This window comes from Cinclus cinclus, chromosome 9 (assembly GCF_963662255.1).
Source record: "Cinclus cinclus chromosome 9, bCinCin1.1, whole genome shotgun sequence".
Taxonomy (NCBI): domain Eukaryota; kingdom Metazoa; phylum Chordata; class Aves; order Passeriformes; family Cinclidae; genus Cinclus; species Cinclus cinclus.
The window spans coordinates 28,826,210-28,843,268 of NC_085054.1; the positions used below are offsets into that span (position 1 = coordinate 28,826,210).

A 17,059-nucleotide genomic window follows, 5' to 3' on the forward strand; every position below is an offset into this window, starting at 1 on the left:
GTCCTATCACAACAGGCCCTGCTAAAGGTTTGTCCCCATCTCTTTTATTCTGTCTCCATGGACACTGGTGCCCATGCTGGTGCCCAAGGGTAGTGCTGGGGGAGCACAAAGGTATGAGATCTCCTGAAAACTGCTAGTATGGATAATTAAAATAACTCCCGAACACATGAAATTCTGTTCAGTGACTCAGTCCACACACTCCCCCACTGCTCCCACACACCTCCTGATACTCAGGCAGAAATGAAGCACTCACAGATTTTTCATTTAGGGCTTTGTATTTAGAGCTCCAGATTTTCTCTCTCCTTCTGCTCATCCAAGGCCACCCCCAGCATGCAAGGGGACTTGGGAACCTAGCAGAGGTGTCTCTGGCTGCCCTGGCCAGCCTGGAACACCAAGGCTCGGTGTCAGTGAGTGATGAGGCAAAGGCACCACCCTGCAGTGGGGAGCACAGCTTTGCTCCCCACCACGCAGGGAACACCCTGTCTTTCCCTTCCAAACTGGGGTACCCAGGCTGCACTGGCACCCCTGCACCCCCCAGACCCTGAGATCCTCCCCCAGACCCTGAGATCCTCCCCCAAACACCTCCATACCCCACAGGGAAGCCAGGCTGGTGCATTCCAGCACTGTGGGAGCAGAGATGCGTGCAGTCCAGCCCTTCCTGGGGTTAGGATGCTCTGCCTAACTGGAGGTAAAACAGCTCAGAGTTCACCCTGTTCACAAAAGCCATGGGGTGGATGAGGAAGGAGGGTCATGCTGCTTCTGGTGTGCAGTGATGCTGAGACCAGCCTGGCTGATGGATCCCCAAGCTGAACATTCCCAGTGAGGGTGTGGAGAACAATGTTCCCTGGCAGAATCCAGCACCAGTGAGGATGTGGCAAGGCTCCCGATATGGGAACCAATAGTCACCAGTGCTGGTGACTTCCTCCCCTGCACAGCCCTGGGGACACGTGTCCAGGGACAGTGAGGCTGAGTGGGAAACGAGGAGGAGGAAAAGGGATATGGGAATATAACCTGGGATGCAGGTGAGGGAGACAAGATCAAGGTGTGCAGGAGCTCCTGCCACCAGAGCCAGGGGACGATGCCCAGAGGGTCCCTGCACCCCAGGGGTGATCCCAGCCCCAAACATCCCAGTGCTCAGCAGACAGCTTGACAAATTTGGTTTAACTGTTTTGATGTAATAATGTAATTAGGTAAAAGGGTTCAGCAACCAATTGCATTTCACTAATTTCAACCATCTGCTTCAACACTTGTTCTGTGTGTGCCAGACATCAGTGTCTTTGCTCTAATAATAATTAATGAAACTGTTAATAAGCTGCATATATCATATTATGCTGCAATGATTTATCAAAGGATAATGTTATGAGACAAATTCTATATAACAATTATAGAAAATGGCTTACATTACTAATGCTGCAACTGCTCACTAGTTTCTTTACTCTTCCCTTCTTAATGAATTCCCTAATTAATTTAATGCATACGTTATGCATAATTTGAAATTTAAAAACATCGCTGGGTCAGGTTTTAACCATCCTCTTTTACATGCCGTCTGCTTCTACAAGAGACTTATTAGCAAAACATGACCTCTATGCAAATGAGGGTGCCCGCTGCTGTTCCCACTCCCGGTGACAACCGTGCCTCCTCTGTGCCACGGCACATGGGGTGCCAGCAGATTCACCAGAGCCGTGCTCAGTCAGAGCCACCACCCACAGCCAAACCCAACACGGCAGCTATTCCAGTCTGTGATCATGTCACCAGCCTGTTCTGGGGAGACGTGCCCTCAATCACAGCCTTGCAAAGAGCCATGAGCACCGCGGCCGTGACCTGGCTCAGGATAACAAGATCAGCTTAAAAATCCAGAAGCCTTCCAAAATAGAAATGCAAACTTTAGTCTTCTCAAATTTTTAAGCATCCAACGCACCATTGCCCAGTATTTCCCAGCTTTCTGCCTCCACAGCTTTGGGGATTTCCTGCTAAACATGACTGCAAACTCTCCTTCCAAAGTTTCCGTTTTCATTCCCATCTGTCTGGGTGGAGAATTCCCAACACCACCGAGTGCCCCAGCAGCACAGTGTGCTCCAACTTCAGTGTTTCCTTCAGTGGGACGGTGGAAGGTGTCCCAGCCCAGGGCAGGGTGAGGAACTAGATGAGCTTTAAGGTCCCTTACAACCCAAACCATTCTGAGGTTCTTGGGCCCCAATATACCAACCTAACCAGGCTTTAGCAAGACATCATTCCCTCATAAATTCTCTTTGGACAATATATTATTTACATTGCTAAAATATTATATAGAGACCCAGGGTATTATTAACATTTCCTTGTCTTCTGGCACACTTCTGGCTGAAAAAGTGTTGAGTTTTCATCTTCAAGCAAGCTTGCTTCTCTGCTTTTCCATATGACACGTCAGATTATTTTAATGATGGAGTACTTGATTAAATTAATTCCTCCCTACAAAAGCAGCTGTCTTGTGTCATGGAATCTGTTCAGCTATCTGGAACGTTTGTACTTGCCAGGGAGGAGAGCCAAGGCGCAGAGCGTGCAGAGGGAGTGCCTGACCATACCCAGACTTTGTCACAACGTGTAAGGCTGAAACCGAGGCTCAGCGGGATGCCTTGGCTCTGCCCCTGCCCCAGCAGGGCTGCATCTTGTGCCCGGGATCAGGGAAGAGGCTGCTGGCCTGGCCCACTGGCAGAGGAGCATAGTTCCAGCAGCTCCAGGGGACCCACCATGTGCCACCGTGTCCCTGTGTGGGTGCTGAGCCCCACTGAGCTCGGGGGCTGAACCCTAAAACACAGCCCCAGGGTGTGCTGGCAGGGCCCAGCAGTGGGGACTCAACCATGCCTGAGGGTGGGTCAGCACCAGCAAGGGAAAAAAAAACAAATGAAAAGGGAAAACTTGTGCCAGCATGGTGAATGAAGCACAGACTGCGTGCGTCAAACTTTTATTTCTAAACAAACGGAATTGTTCCATTGAAGTTTATTGCTTGCTTACTCTCAAGCTGCTGCTCATTTTTTTTTCCCTTTATAGAGTTTTTGCAACCTTATCCTTCCCTCCCTCTTACTGAGAATCCTCAAGCAGCATCCACACATCCAAATCCTCCAAAATCAGAACTGCTTGCCACGTCTGAAGGAGTTTGCTTGGCAAAGAAAAGCCTTGGAATAACAACAGAATGGCCATTACTTTGTTTTCCACCACATAATGTAACCATAGGCTGGGTCTTGGTATTACTAATTATTTGAAGTATGAATATTAATGTAATTTTTCCACTTATTTATTTTCAATATTCATATGCACTGCAGTGGGTTGGAGCCCTTTATTTAACAAAATCTCCTGATTTGGGATTTGGGATACAGTGCATTGCTATTCAATTTATCAGTACCACAGAACTTTAAGAGAGTTTAAGCTAAATTTAATAAAGCTGCAGAACACCAGCTCAGGCTTTTTTCTTTCACTTCAGTGCCCGCATCCTGAGTTCTCGGGACTGCTGCCCACACCTCGCAATTGATCCCACAGCTCCTTCCCCTGGCGCTGTCAGCAGGTACTGCGGCTGTGCCGGGTGTCCCCCAGGCGGACTGAGGGGGTCACTGCCAGGGGAGCTGCTGGCCGGGCTCTGCTGTGGCACTCGGGTCCCTGGAAGGTGCCAGTGCCTGCTGGTGACAGGGTCCTGGCTCCTGGACGTGTGGGATGGCAGACACTCTCCGAGGTGTGCTGCTGCCCACTGAGTGCTGCCCACTCATGGGGGTCTGCCGTGGCTGTGCCAGCATGCAGAGCTCACCCCTGCACACAGCACCTCCCAAATATCCCAACCCCACACGGGCTCTCCTAGAGACCCTGTCCGCAGGACAGCAGTTCACTGACAGTTCACTGCGTGTCACCCGCACAGCTACAGACACACCTAGAGCCACAGTCACACCCACACCCACACGCACAGTCACAGACACACCTACAGCCACAGACACAGCCACAAACAGTCACAGGCACAGTCACAGACACAGCCACAGACACACCCACAGCCACAGACACACCTACAGCCACAGACACAGTCACAGACACACCCACAGCCACAGACACACCTACAGCCACAGACACAGACACAGCCACAAACAGTCACAGGCACAGTCACAGACACAGCCACAGACACACCCACAGCCACAGACACACCTACAGCCACAGACACAGTCACAGACACACCTACAGACACAGACACACGCACAGCCACAGACATAGCCATCAACAGCCAAGCCCAGAGAACCCCGCGGGCCCTGTACCTGGATGTCAATTCTTTGCTCCAGCCACACAGACCAGGTTGGTGGGATTGCCTGGGGTGTTTTTAGGAACCTGAGCCCACCTGAGCACTTCCAGGCTGGAGCACCTGGTGCTGGCAGGAAGCCCCAGCCCTCAACTGCCGGCACTGCCAGGGCAGGACAGCCAGCACTGCCAGGACAGCCAGGACTCATGGCACAGCTGGAATAGCCAGGACAGGTGGCACAGTCAGCATATCCAGGCCAGCGGGCACAGCCAGCACTGCCAGCAAAGCCTGCCACGTCCCAGCCTGCGGTCCAGGGCTGGAGCAGGAGCAGGAACAGGAGTAGGAGGGTGGTTCCTCGCTGGTTCCTTTCTCCGATTCAGCCCGCCGGAGGCGGCCGTGTTTCGCCAGCGTGGCTCCCGTGCCCTGTAATTGAGGGGGATGAGGAACACACCCACATCCTCCGCAGCGGCTCAACCACCGACTGCCGCGCCAGCTGCCACGTGGAGCCGGGACACGCCCGGCTGCCCTGAGCCACGGCCCCTCTGCCCCCGGAGGGGACCCCCGAGACACAGCCCCGCTCCCTCCCACTGCCCCGGGCCGAGGCGCCCCAGCCGCATCCCCGAACCCCGGGACGTCTCCCCGAGCCGCATCCCTGATTCCCGGGATGTCCTCCCGAGCTACACCGCCCATCCCCAGGATGTGTCCCCCGAGGCGCAGCCTCGCTCCTCCCGGGATGTCCCGCCGGGCCCGGGCGGTCCCCGGGTCGGGTTCCAGCGCGGGCGGGTCCCGGCTCGGGGTGGGGCGGGGACAGCCTCGTCCCGGCCCATTCCCGGCCCCATTCCCGGCCCATTCCCGGCCCGTCCCTGGTCCATCCCCGGCCCGCCTCCCGCTCCGCTGGCCCGGCGGCTCCGCGCCCGCCCGGGATGAGCGGGCTGCGGCGGCTGTTCCGCGGCAGCGGGCGGGCCCTGGCCCTGGTGTTCGTCGCCTCGGTGGCCTGGGTGCTGCTCGACATGGCCGCGCTCCGCCTCTCGCTCGGCGAGGCGGGCGGGCGGCTGCTGCGGGAGGCGGCGGGGCGGCGGCCGGGACCGGGGCCGGGGATGGGGATGGAGCCGGGGCTGGGGCTGGGGCGTGCGCGGCCCCGGCGCGGCCCCGAGGCTCCGGCGAAGGCAGCGGGGGAGCCGGGAGCAGCCCCCGCCGGGCTCGGGGCCGGGGACCAGGAGCCATCGCCGCCGCCCCGGCAGCCCCCGGCCCCCGGGCGCAGCGGGACGGGCACGGCGCTCCCCGGACGAGCCGCGCACGGGAGCCAGCAGCGTCCCCCCGGCACGGCACGGACCGGCCTGGCAGCCCGGGATGCGGAGACGGCAGCCCAGCCTGGACCAGAAGAAACGAACACGGGACGGAAAGAAGCTTCCTCCAAAACTCGCTTCGTCCTCATTAGCAAAGAAGGGATGAACCTCGCCAGCCGCGCAGCCCCGCACCCTGGACCCCGCTCTGCCGTGAATGCCACAAGGAGACGTGGAAAGCACAAAGAACTTGCTGTCAAGGGCAGTGATGGTGCCCACGCTGTCTCTGCCACTGCTGCGGCCACCGCCGTGGGTGGCCAGAGCCAGACGCTGGGTGCGAGGCCAGGAGCAGCTCCTGGAGTGGCTGGCACTGGCCAGGATGGGCAGAAGGAGGCAGGAGCAACTCCTGGAGTGGCTGGCACTGGCCAGGATGGGCAGAAGGAGGCAGGAGCAACTCCTGGAGTGGCTGGCACTGGCCAGGATGGGCAGAAGGAGGCAGGAGCAACTCCTGGAGTGGCTGGCACTGGCCAGGATGGGCAGAAGGAGGCAGGAGCAACTCCTGGAGCGGCTGGCACTGGCCAGGATGGGCAGAAGGAGGCAGGAGCAGTGCCTGGAGCAGCTGGCACTGGCCAGGATGGGCAGAAGGAGGCAGGAGCAACTCCTGGAGCAGCTGGCACTGGCCAGGATGGGCAGAAGGAGGCAGGAGCAGCTCCTGGAGTGGCTGGCACTGGCCAGGATGGGCAGAAGCAGGCAAGGGGCAGCCCAGGGATGCACAGAGTCCTGTCCATGGATGCAACACTCGCCCCAAGAGACCCCCGAGCTCCTGGCCAGTTTGGACAGCCTGTTGCTGTCCCTGATGATAAACAAGAAGAAGCAAAGAGCAGATGGAAAGAAGGAAACTTTAATGTCTACCTCAGCGATCTGATCCCTGTGGATCGAGCCATTGCAGACACCAGGCCTGCTGGGTAAGATCTGCTTCCCTTGCACAAATCCCCTGCTGCCCCTGGGAATGGGCTCCGTGGCTCTGGGGAGGGTTGCTGGGGGCACACCGAGCCCTTCACCTCAGCCCTGCTGCCTGTCAGATGGTTTTACCTGTCCAGGTCAGAGCAGCCTGTTGTTAAACACAAAAAAAATCTGGGTGAAGTTTACAGGCTCTTGTAACCCACTGAGCCCGGCTGCCCAAAGGGGCCAGCACACCCAGCACAGGTGATGTGGCTGAGGGCTCTCTGTGCCTTAGAACGCTGTACCTGGTGTGTCAGGTGCAGTTCTGGGCACTCACAATTCGTGCATTGGTTCCTGGAGCCTGCACGGGTCAGTGTGTGAAGGCAGCAGGAGCTCCACTGCCTGGAGGGGCTCTCACACCTCAGGCTGCCATGGCCCTTCCCTCTAGGAACAGACACCAGACGGGCCCTCCCAGCCCGGGACCTGCTGGGGCTCCACAAAGCCCTGCAGCAGACGAGCTGAGGGCTGGCACCATCCGGCAGGCACACACTGGAGAGGCAGTCTGGGGACTCTGCTCTGTGGGCGCATGCGGGGAGGGATGTGGTGTTTGGGTTTGGGAAACTGTCACACAGTAACAGCTGTCACCATGAAATGTGTAACTGATCCTGCAACTCTCAAAAAAGTCACTCCCGGCCAGTGGAGAGGAGCAGGACAAGGCGAGGGCAGTGCTTTGCCAACAGAAGGACTGGAGGCTGGGGAGCCCCATCCTGAGCTTCTGTGCCAGGGGGGCTCAGCAGTGCTGGGTGGATGCTTGGACTTGATGATCTTAAAGCTTTATTTCAGCCTAAGCCACTCTGTGGTTGTGACAGCTGCAGGGAGGGCAGGGAAGGTGTCAGCTCAGGTGAGTGCCAGGTTAATTGCTTGCACTCAGCCCTTCCTACAAACACGTCTCAGCCCCTGGGTAGGTGAGGGACCTGCCCCATGCAAAGACCCTCCCATGTCCTTGTTCCCACGCTCACAAACAGGTACCCTGGGCTGGGAATTGTGCCCTGATTGTCCCCGATGCCCCAGGACAGTGCAGACATTCCCCCCTGTGCCAGTGGTGCTTGCTGAGGGGAGATCCTGCAGGGGAAGAATGGAGCAGGGATGGGGAACACAGCTGGGGCTACTTCCTGATGCCACCTGCAGAAGCCACCTGTGCACAGGACCAGAGCCTTGGTGGCACAAAGCCAGCTCTGGGTGTGGTCCGGACAGCAAAGCCCCAGAGCTGCAGGACAGGAATCAGCTCCGGGAGTGACGCACCGGCCCAGGAGGAGCCTCTTTGCCATCACCGGGAACACCTTGGACAAACCAGGGCACGTTCCTGGGGATGGGATCTGCTGCCACGGGGCACAGAGCTGCCCTGGGCACCCTGGTTCTGGCAGGAGCCTGTGCAGTCTCTGCCCCAGCCTGTTGGCACAATAGGTACCAGGTTGTAAGGGCCAGCTCAGAGCAGTGGCTGTTGGCAGCTCTTGGCAGCCAGCAATTATTTTTGGGGGGTATTCCAGTCTCTCCCAGTTTAGACTCCAGTTCCTGTTGTGATTCTTCCTGGAGTACTGGACTAGACCACTGAAATGTGGCCAATCCAAGCCTCTCTGTGCACAATGCTTGCTGCTTTTGGAGCTTTGCTGACAGTGCTGGTGCCCATGGGTGCTCTTTCCCTGCAGCTGGAGAGAGGGAGAGGGCCCTGAAGAGGAGAGTGATGGGCAGGAGGCTTGTGGGGAGTACTCTATGCACAGCCTGGATCAGGAGTCCTGGGGCTGAGAGAGTAAGGGAATAGAAGGCTCCAGGGAGACTTCAGAGCCCCTTCCAGTGCATGAGGGGGCTCCAAGAGAGATGAAGAAGGACTTGGACAAGGGCCTGGAGTGCCAGGACAAGGAGCAGTGGTTTCCCACTGCCAGAGGGCAGGGATGGATGGGATATTGGGAGGGAATTATTCCCTGTGAGGGTGGGCAGGCCCTGGCACAGGGTGCCCAGAGCAGCTGTGGCTGCCCCATACCTGGAAGTTTGAGGCCAGGCTGAATGGGGTTCTGAGCAACCTGGTTTAGGGGAAGGTGTCCCTGCCCATCGGAGCGGCTGGAAGGAGATGGGCTTTCAGTTCCCTTCCAACCCAAACTGTTCCAGGATTCTATGGTGGAGGACAAAGGGGGCATGACCAAGTTCTTCTCACCAGCTGTCCAGCAAGGTGAGGCAGGACTGGATCCCAAAATGGACTTTTTGGTGTTTTCTGCCCACTGACCTCCCTGAGACAGAACTAAACATCTCAAAGACTGTGACACAGAGTAATTCTGGGGTGAATTTCACTTAGGCAGAACACTTGTGATTAACTGTGATGACCTGAATTACCTCTAAATTTCCTTCAGAAGAGGTTCTTGTCAGAACCAGGTGAGCACATCCTGTCCCACGGGGCTGCCCACGAGAGGGGTCCTTGGGCTGTCTGTGGGGTTCCCCCCCCTCACCCCTCTGTTCCCCTCCCAAAACTGCAGGGCTTTCCCTCCATATTTCACATGGGGCATTTTCCCCTTCCCCGCCCATTTTCCCAGGACACCAGGCCTGCAGACTCTCAGGAGTGTGACTGGCCATCACCTGTGAGCCCGTGTCGCTGTTGCAGGTGCTCTGAGCAGCAGGTCCACGATGACCTCCCAAGCACCACCATCATCATGTGCTTTGTGGATGAGGTGTGGTCCACCCTGCTGCGCTCCGTGCACAGCGTCCTGAGCCGCTCTCCTCCACACCTGATCGAGGAGATCATTTTGGTGGATGACTTCAGCACTAAGGGTGGGTGAAGCTTCTGCTGCCTTTATGAAACTAATATAACTTGAGGGTAAAATGCAATTTGTTCTCTGTAATTCAATTCTAAGTAGGAGAGAAATCACAATTTCTCCTTCCTGTACTGAAGTGCAGGGCAGGGATGCAGGGGATCCTGGGGCTGAGGGGGATCAGAGGTCGGGGGGTGCTGGGGCTGCTGTGGGGGATGAAGGCAGAGGCTGCTGGAGGCTCCAGGAGCACCAGGGAGCTGGGTCCTGCCCAGCCCATTCGTCTTTTGGCTCAAGGGCTTGTGCAGTCAGGAGAGGCTCTCCCCCCTCAGTGTGCAGCTCCAGGCAGGTGCCCCCTGTTCCCAGTGTGCAGCCACGCTCCGGGATGGCTCAGAGGACAGGGGGCTGCAGTGGGATCTGCACTGCACAGTGCCTCCCATCGGCATTTGAGCTGGTACCACCCCTGCCTTGTGATTCTTCCACACTCTGCTGAGTTCAGCCCTTAGAAATTTAGGAATGATGTAATTTCCTGTCTCAGTTTGAAAGGCAGGTGTTTGTTAGGAAAGTCAGGAGCCTCTCTTGAAATGGGCAGTGTAAACCCCCTCCCTCCAAATTATTATAGTTTTGAAATTAAGGGGCTCTGAGGCAAAGATATGGGAATAGGAATAACAGTTCTTTACTAGGAAAATTAAAAAAATAAAAAACAAACAAAAAAACAAACAAACAAAAAAACCAAAACAAAACAAAAAAAAACACTGTCAGAGTGAGAATCCAAGCTGCCCCCCGTCAGTCACTCAGGGTGTTGGAGCAGTCCCATTAAATGGTGGCTGCATCCTCCTGCAGTGACAGATGTGCTTCTGTTGGAGCAGTGCTCCTGTGGAAGGTGCAGGTTTCCTCCAAAGCTCCAGTGATGATGTGGAAGGGTCTGGTTTTTCCTCTGGGATCCAGTGGGAAAAGGCTGCTCTGATGTTCCTAATCCCAGATTTGGTCTGGGTAGGAAATGCTTGGCTCCTGCCCCTGGGTGGAGCAAATCCCAATGGGGTGATGGAATTTTCTCAGCCAGGCAGTGGGACTCACTGCATTAACAGGAGATATCTCTCACAGAGATAAAGAGCACTGCCCCACCTGGCCTCAACAGATGGTGATGGAATTCACACTTTTGGTTACATCTTGCTTCACAGCCAAGACATTTTCCCACTGCTGGCTCTCCAGGAAAAGTTCTATCTCATATGGGTGCACGAGGAGCCGTGCCCCATGCCCAGATGTTCACACCCCATGCCCAGATGTTCACACCCCGTGCCCAGATGTTCACACCCCAGACCTGAGGGCCTGGAGGTGCTTCCAGGGAAAGTCTGCTTGTGGCTTCCCAGCCTGTGGGAGGGTGGCAGTGGGTCAGCCAGATCCCTCTGTCCCCTCTGCAGAGTACCTGAAGGAGCAGTTGGACACGTACATGTCGCAGTTCCCCAAGGTGAAGATCCTGCACCTCCAGGAGAGGCACGGGCTGATCCGGGCCAGGCTGGCGGGAGCTGAGATCGCCAAAGGTAGGACAGGAGCCGTATTCCAGCCATGGGGGAACCCAGAGGTGCTGGGCATCCCTCTCCAGGGCTGTGTTTGTCCCTCCCAATGCACCAAGAGTGTCCTTTTGCCATCATCTCCAGCCCCAGCTCCACACCTGCCCCAGCCAGGCTGTGTCAGCACCGAAATGGCCATTTCTGTCAGGAGCTGTTATGCCAAGCAGGGAAAAGTCATTCTTGCCTGGGGCTGGGCAGGTCTGGGGAGCCAAGGAGGGTTGTGGCACTGGCAGCAGCACTCTGACCCCACAGGATGCCCAGGGAGCTGCTCAGCAGGGGCTGGGTGGGAATGCCCGAGGCCTGATCCTGCCACACCTGTGCACAGGTGCTGTCCTGACGTTCCTGGACTCGCATGTGGAGTGCAATGTGGGATGGCTGGAGCCGCTGCTGGACAGGGTCCGCCTGCGCCGGACCAAGGTCGCCTGCCCTGTCATTGAAGTCATCAGTGACAAAGACATGAGGTGAGACAGGGACACGAGGTGAGACAGGGACATGAGGTGTGGCAGCTCCTCCCTGGCAGTCCCACAGTCCAGGCTGGTGTCCTGAGCAAAACCTGCCTGGGCCCGACAGTGGATCCACGACAGGCAGTGGGTCCGTGACAGGCAGTGGATCCATTACAGGGAGAATCCATGACAGGCAGTGGGTCCATGACAGGCAGTGAATCCATTACAAGCAGTGGGTCCATGACTCCAGACCCCCTCACCAGCCCCCAGCAGCTCTCAACAGGGGACACAGAATATTGCTGGACACCACAAATTAACATTAGCTGTGGATGTGGCCCATGTTTATCACACACCTTTTCACTTTTTCACAACTTTTAGTGCCTGAAGAGGATTCCTGATGAAATTTGTTAAAATCCTGGTTTAATTACCCACAGATATTCATCCTCACTCATTACAGGTGACATTTCAATCAGGAATGTGTCTCAGAATTAGTCAGCTCGATCTTTTCTCTATTTAGTTACATGACCGTGGACAACTTCCAGCGTGGGATTTTTACCTGGCCAATGAATTTTGGATGGAGGCAGATTCCACAAGAGGTCATCGAGAAAAATAAAATCAAGGAGACTGATATAATAAGGTAAAAAGAAAAACAAACAAACATGAGAGCTTTGCAAACCAGCCTGTTCCTTTGGTAATAATTTAGCGGCAAAGGCTCCTTTGAGGCCAAATGTTCTTTTGTGGCCAAGTCTTGTTCCTTTGCTTTCCAGGACAGCTGAGGCACAGGCAATCCCCTCATCAGGCAAAGCCCACAAGCCTTTCTCTGGCATTTCAGCCAGAACATCCCTCTGTCTTTTTCCCTTCCCTGCCCCATGACAGCTCTCAGGCCAGGTAAAGCCATCCAAACACCCTCTCTGTCACAGCCACTGGCAGACCCTGTGCCTCTCTGTCCTCAGGTGCCCCGTCATGGCAGGTGGCCTGTTCTCTATCGACAAGAAGTATTTTTTCGAGTTGGGAATGTACGACCCAGGACTGGATGTCTGGGGAGGAGAAAATATGGAGATTTCATTCAAGGTAGGTCACTGTCACACACCTGTACCCCTGCCAGCCTGGGTGAGGGATGGGGCTCAGGAAGGGGCTTCCCAGGGACAGTTCTGTGCTCGACACCTCATCTCCCTGGGCCCCTGACCTCTGCTTCTCTTGGCTTGCACAAAGCCAGCTCCCACCACCGTGTGGGCTCGCATCTCCAGCAGTGGCCTCTGTTTCTCAGGTCTGGATGTGCGGAGGAGAGATCGAGATAGTTCCGTGCTCCAGGGTCGGGCACATTTTCAGGAATGACAATCCTTATTCCTTCCCCAAAGACCGGGTGAGGACGGTGGAGAGGAACCTGGCCCGCGTGGCAGAGGTGTGGCTGGACGAGTACAAGGAGCTGTTCTACGGCCACGCCTATCACCTGGTGCTGGGCAGCGTGGATGTGGGCGACCTGAGCCAGCAGATCCAGCTACGCAAAAAGCTCCGCTGCAAAACCTTCCGGTGGTACCTGGAGAACGTGTACCCGGACCTGGAAGCTCCCCTGGTTAAAGCCAGCGGGCTGGTGCGTACCCAAAGTTTCACTGCTCCAGGGGATGGCTGTGCCCTGGGCAGCATTCCACTGCATTATATAAAGAAATAGGTCACGGAGCTCTGCACTCCAGAGCATTTTATAAAGAAATAGGTGCCAGAGAGAAGGGAAAATTTCCCTCCAGGGAGCTAGCTGGGTGTTTGAGTGGTTGAGCTGGGCAGGGCCGGGACAGGATGTGCCCCAGGGCTGGGTGTGCCCTCGGGGGCAGAAATCCCTCCATGCTGGGAAGTCCCGCATCCAGGGGGTCCTGGGGGATCCCACCTGTGCTCCCTGCCCCGGTTCGAGGATTGCAGTGCAGGGTCGGGTTCTGTAGGGTCGGGGTCTGTAGGTGCAGGGTCTGTGGAGTCGGGGCCTGTAGGGTCTGTAGGGTCTGTGGGCTCTGTAGGGTCTGTGGGCTCTGTAGAATGGCTCCGCCGCCAGCAGGGCGCAGCAGCCGCTCTCGTTCCCGGTGCTGCGGGGCCGGGGGGAGGGACCGGGACCACTCCGGGCAGGGAACCTGCCCCTCACCGGAGGCAGTGGGCACAGAACACTTTAAAGTCGTTCTGGATACAATGCTGCCTCCACAAACCCCTTGCTTGCGAGAAACCCGGTCAGGCTCCCCTTCTCCACCACAGAATTCCCGAATGGTTTAGGCGGAAAGGAGCCTTAAAGTTCAGTTTATTCCATCCCCTGCCATGGGCTGACACCTTTCACTAGAGCACGTTGTTCCGTCCAACCTGGCCTGGGAACTCTTTTCTGCCTCCCTTAGTTATGTGAACAGTATTAATCAGAGAGTCCTGGGAACCCAGCAGGTTCGGTGCGGTGTAACATCCTCTTCCCCCTTCCTGGGGATTTATGTCTAAAACTGCATTCTGTTGCTGTTTCCCAGCTCGTTAACGTGGCGCTGGCAGGGTGCATCGCTGTGGAAGGCACCACCCTGGCTTTCGAGGAGTGTGATGTTAACAACACGGTAAGGACAGCCTGCACACACCCGGGTGTGTCGCACTGCCTGTGGGGCTTGGAGCTCTCGTGCCTCCCCTGGTGACCTGTCCCCTCCCCTGTCCCCTCCCTGGAGCTAACGCTGCCCTTCCCATCCCGGGACATGGCCAGCCATGCCTGGGAGCAGCAAGGGGCAGGAATTGCCTACTGGCACAGCGTCAGAAGCAGCAAATTCAGCTGGTTCGGGAAGTTTGATAAAGCTGTGAGTTTGTACATGAAAACAGAGAGACTTTAAAATGCCAACCTGCGATTTGCGTGCAGAAGCTGAACATCCAGCTGTACCTTAGAGCCCTTCCAGTGCCTAAGTTCCAAGAGGGGCAGAGGAGGACCCAGAGTCGCAGGACACAGGGAAAGGCTTCCCAATGCCCGAGGGCAGGGCTGGATGGGATATTGGGCAGGAATTCCTGGCTGGGAGGCTGGTGAAGCCCTGGCACAGGGTAACCAGAGAAGCTGTGGCCTGTCATGGAGCCTGACGGGGCCGTGTCTCTTCCTGCTCTCTCCCCACAGAACCAGAAGTTCAACTACACGTGGCTGAGGCTGATCCAGCACGGGGAGCTCTGCCTTGCCCCGTCTGGTGTCGTGGGAGCCGTGGGCCTGCGGCACTGCCAGGGCAGGAGCCGCAGCCTGGCCTGGCTGCACAGGTCACTGGCCACTGGCCAGCCGGGGTTGGTGAGTGATGCTGCAGCCCCTGCCCTCCCAGGGCAGGTCTGAGTGCCAGGAGGGGGACAGATGGCACAGGGGCACCCCACCCTCTGCTTTGCCAAAGCCACCTTTTCCCTGGGGACCTGTGGGTGCCTGGCCCCCCACATTCCCCTCTGCCAGGGGCTGTGTCCATCCCAGTGCCGAGCATGCAGGAGGGGACGCTGGGGGACGTGCCAGGCACTGCTGCTGCTGCAGCAGCAACAAAACAGCCTGATTTTACACAGAAACCATCAATAGCACTTAAAGGGAGATGAGTCACTATCGACTGGCTCTCAGCTCACAGGGGTTTTTGAAGACAGCATTTATGGAAAGGAAAAGAATGGATACTTACACTAATTGTCTGTGCTGCACAAAGAGTCATGGCTGTACCTCTGTCAGCCTGGTGGAAGTAGTTGTCCAAAATGCTCTGAAATGGTATAGTCTATTGTTGAGGAAAGAACACCCTTTACTTATGAAAGAAAAAAAATGTAGTTGAATTACGCATTCAATATACAGAGCATTTCCTCTTCCCCTTTGGTTTTTTCAGCCTAAAGTGTTAAGTGCCAGAATGCCACAGGCTCACCTTGGGTGTTTAGGGGAAAATACAGGAAAAATTTTATCCACTTACTGAAAATTGTGAAATTGTCATTTCACTTTGTGAAAAATATGCAGAAATGCCCAGGGAGCTGTATGGGGCACGGACAGGTCTTGTTTCTTGTTCCAGCCTGATTTCTCAGCTGAGGGTGAGATGGATTTGGTGGTGCTCTTTTACTGGTGCCAGCAGCAGGAGTCTGAAGAGAGCTCAGTGGCTGCTACCTGAAGGAGTTCCAGTGTTTTACCCTCTCCTGACATCAGGCATTGTGTTGTTCAGTGATGTGCAGTTCCTGTCTGCACAAAGATGCAGCTTCTGCCCAGACACCCGGACACCAGACATGTCACATCAGGAGTGTTTCACCTCGGTGTTAGTGAGCTGCTCCTGAGAGTCACTGCAGGGCAAGGAACAGCACAAAAATGTCCTTTCCCTGTGGCAGCACCTGCAGCATCCCCTGGCTGGCCACAGGAGTTAGAGGGGTTAATCCAAGCAGATGTGACAAGCAGAAGGATGGAGATCACTCAGACTCTTCATTCTCTCACCGCCCAACATCCTGTTCAGTGCAGTAACTGGGCTGAGCTCATCAGCCAACCAACTAAAACTCAGAATTCAGTCTCCTGCTGTGCATGCCCTGTGGGCAAATCCCATCCAGTAACCCCCTCCACATGGCAATTGCCACACAGAGAGCTCCTCTCTGCTCCCAGTGAAGGAGAATTCAGGAGGCACAGAAGGTGTGGGGTGATCCGGGCTCAGCAGCAGCTGCAGCCTTGGATCCCATGCCAAAGTCCCTGTAAGTCAGCAGAAATATCTCAGGTATTAGGGACGGGCAAAAAAGGACACACAGTGAGGAGCTGGGCTTTCTCAGAGGGAAAGTAGAGCTGTTGTTGCTGCTGCTGCCGCAGGGGCCCTACAGCCTGAACCTCCCCTAAGCCCAAGCCTCCCAAAGCCCAGGCCTCCCTAAGCCCTCCTGTCTCTCCTGCAGGCCGACCACATCATCTCAGAGCACCAGCACCTCCCGCAGCCGGCGTGCCTGGCAGTGGATCCCTCGTACAGAGCCCTGCGGGTGACAGCCTGTGACCACACCAACCCTCACCAGAAGTGGCAGTTTGGCTCTTACCACGCGGACTGAGCACAGCCCAGCTGCACCAGGACCACCCCGGTGTCACTGTGGGCTCAGGGAGGACAGTCCTGTGGCTGACAGCAGCTCCCAAATGGGAAATGTGTTTCCAAATGATAACTGAAATGTGTGGTTTGATAGCTGCACGTGGAGGGATGAGAACACCCAGAGCAGCACGTCTGCTGCGACAGTGCCTCAACAGATCTGCGACATTTTCCCTTGCCTTAGGAGACTTTGGGAAAAACTTGTTTTCTGTATTATTAAATGGAAATATTTTTTGAAGTCCCCATCCTACTGTAAGAAAACATCCCTCAGTTCTCCCCAACAGCAGCATAAGCTACAGAAATTCTTCCAGGGCCCTGTAAGTCTGTAAGCAGCAAATTGGGCTGCAAATTCCACAGAAACTGGAAGTTTGTTGACAAATTCATAAAAAAAAAAATACCAACACCATGTCCACACTGGATCTGGCCACAGGATCCCTCCCTGTGGGACTTGTGTGACAGGTGAGGATCAGGGTTCTGTGAGGAATCAATTGCACATCAATAAAGCCCACATTTCATACTGGGAGGTGGATGGGGGTCAGCCCCACCCAGGGGCTGCGGGAGAGGCCTGGAGCAGGGAACCAGGGGTTTATCCTGCTTCTTGCCAGAGGCACACCTAGGGGCCAGCCTGGCAGCTGCTCATCCCAGGACAGCCAGGTTGTCCCACCCTGGGGCTGCCAGGAGCTCAGCCATGTCTGCCTCTGTGGCTTTCTGGAACTCTCCAGGAGCACTGCTGCTCCCCTCAGCCAGGC

The 17,059-nt window shown here is 56.1% G+C and overlaps 1 protein-coding gene across 1 annotated transcript; it reads left to right on the plus strand.

Moving 5' to 3' along the window:
• Positions 1-5,169: 5,169 nt before the first annotated feature.
• GALNT5 (polypeptide N-acetylgalactosaminyltransferase 5) lies at positions 5,170-16,453 on the plus strand. Its single transcript, XM_062498032.1, has 11 exons — positions 5,170-5,313; positions 5,401-6,494; positions 9,122-9,288; positions 10,688-10,807; positions 11,163-11,298; positions 11,798-11,917; positions 12,234-12,351; positions 12,548-12,871; positions 13,767-13,847; positions 14,384-14,545; positions 16,132-16,453. Exons 1-11 carry the CDS (start codon positions 5,170-5,172, stop codon positions 16,276-16,278), a joined length of 2,613 nt encoding a protein of 870 aa, XP_062354016.1. The 3' UTR covers positions 16,279-16,453.
• Positions 16,454-17,059: the final 606 nt, after the last annotated feature.

Excerpts from the sequence above, each read along its gene's own strand:
- GALNT5 (XM_062498032.1), top strand. The coding sequence starts at position 5,170 with ATGAGCGGGCTGCGGCGGCTGTTCCGCGGCAGCGGGCGGGCCCTGGCC. Across the intron at positions 6,495-9,121 it reads GCAGACACCAGGCCTGCTGG|GTGCTCTGAGCAGCAGGTCC; the intron begins GTAAGATCTGCT and ends TCGCTGTTGCAG. Across the intron at positions 13,848-14,383 it reads AGTGTGATGTTAACAACACG|AACCAGAAGTTCAACTACAC; the intron begins GTAAGGACAGCC and ends CTCTCCCCACAG.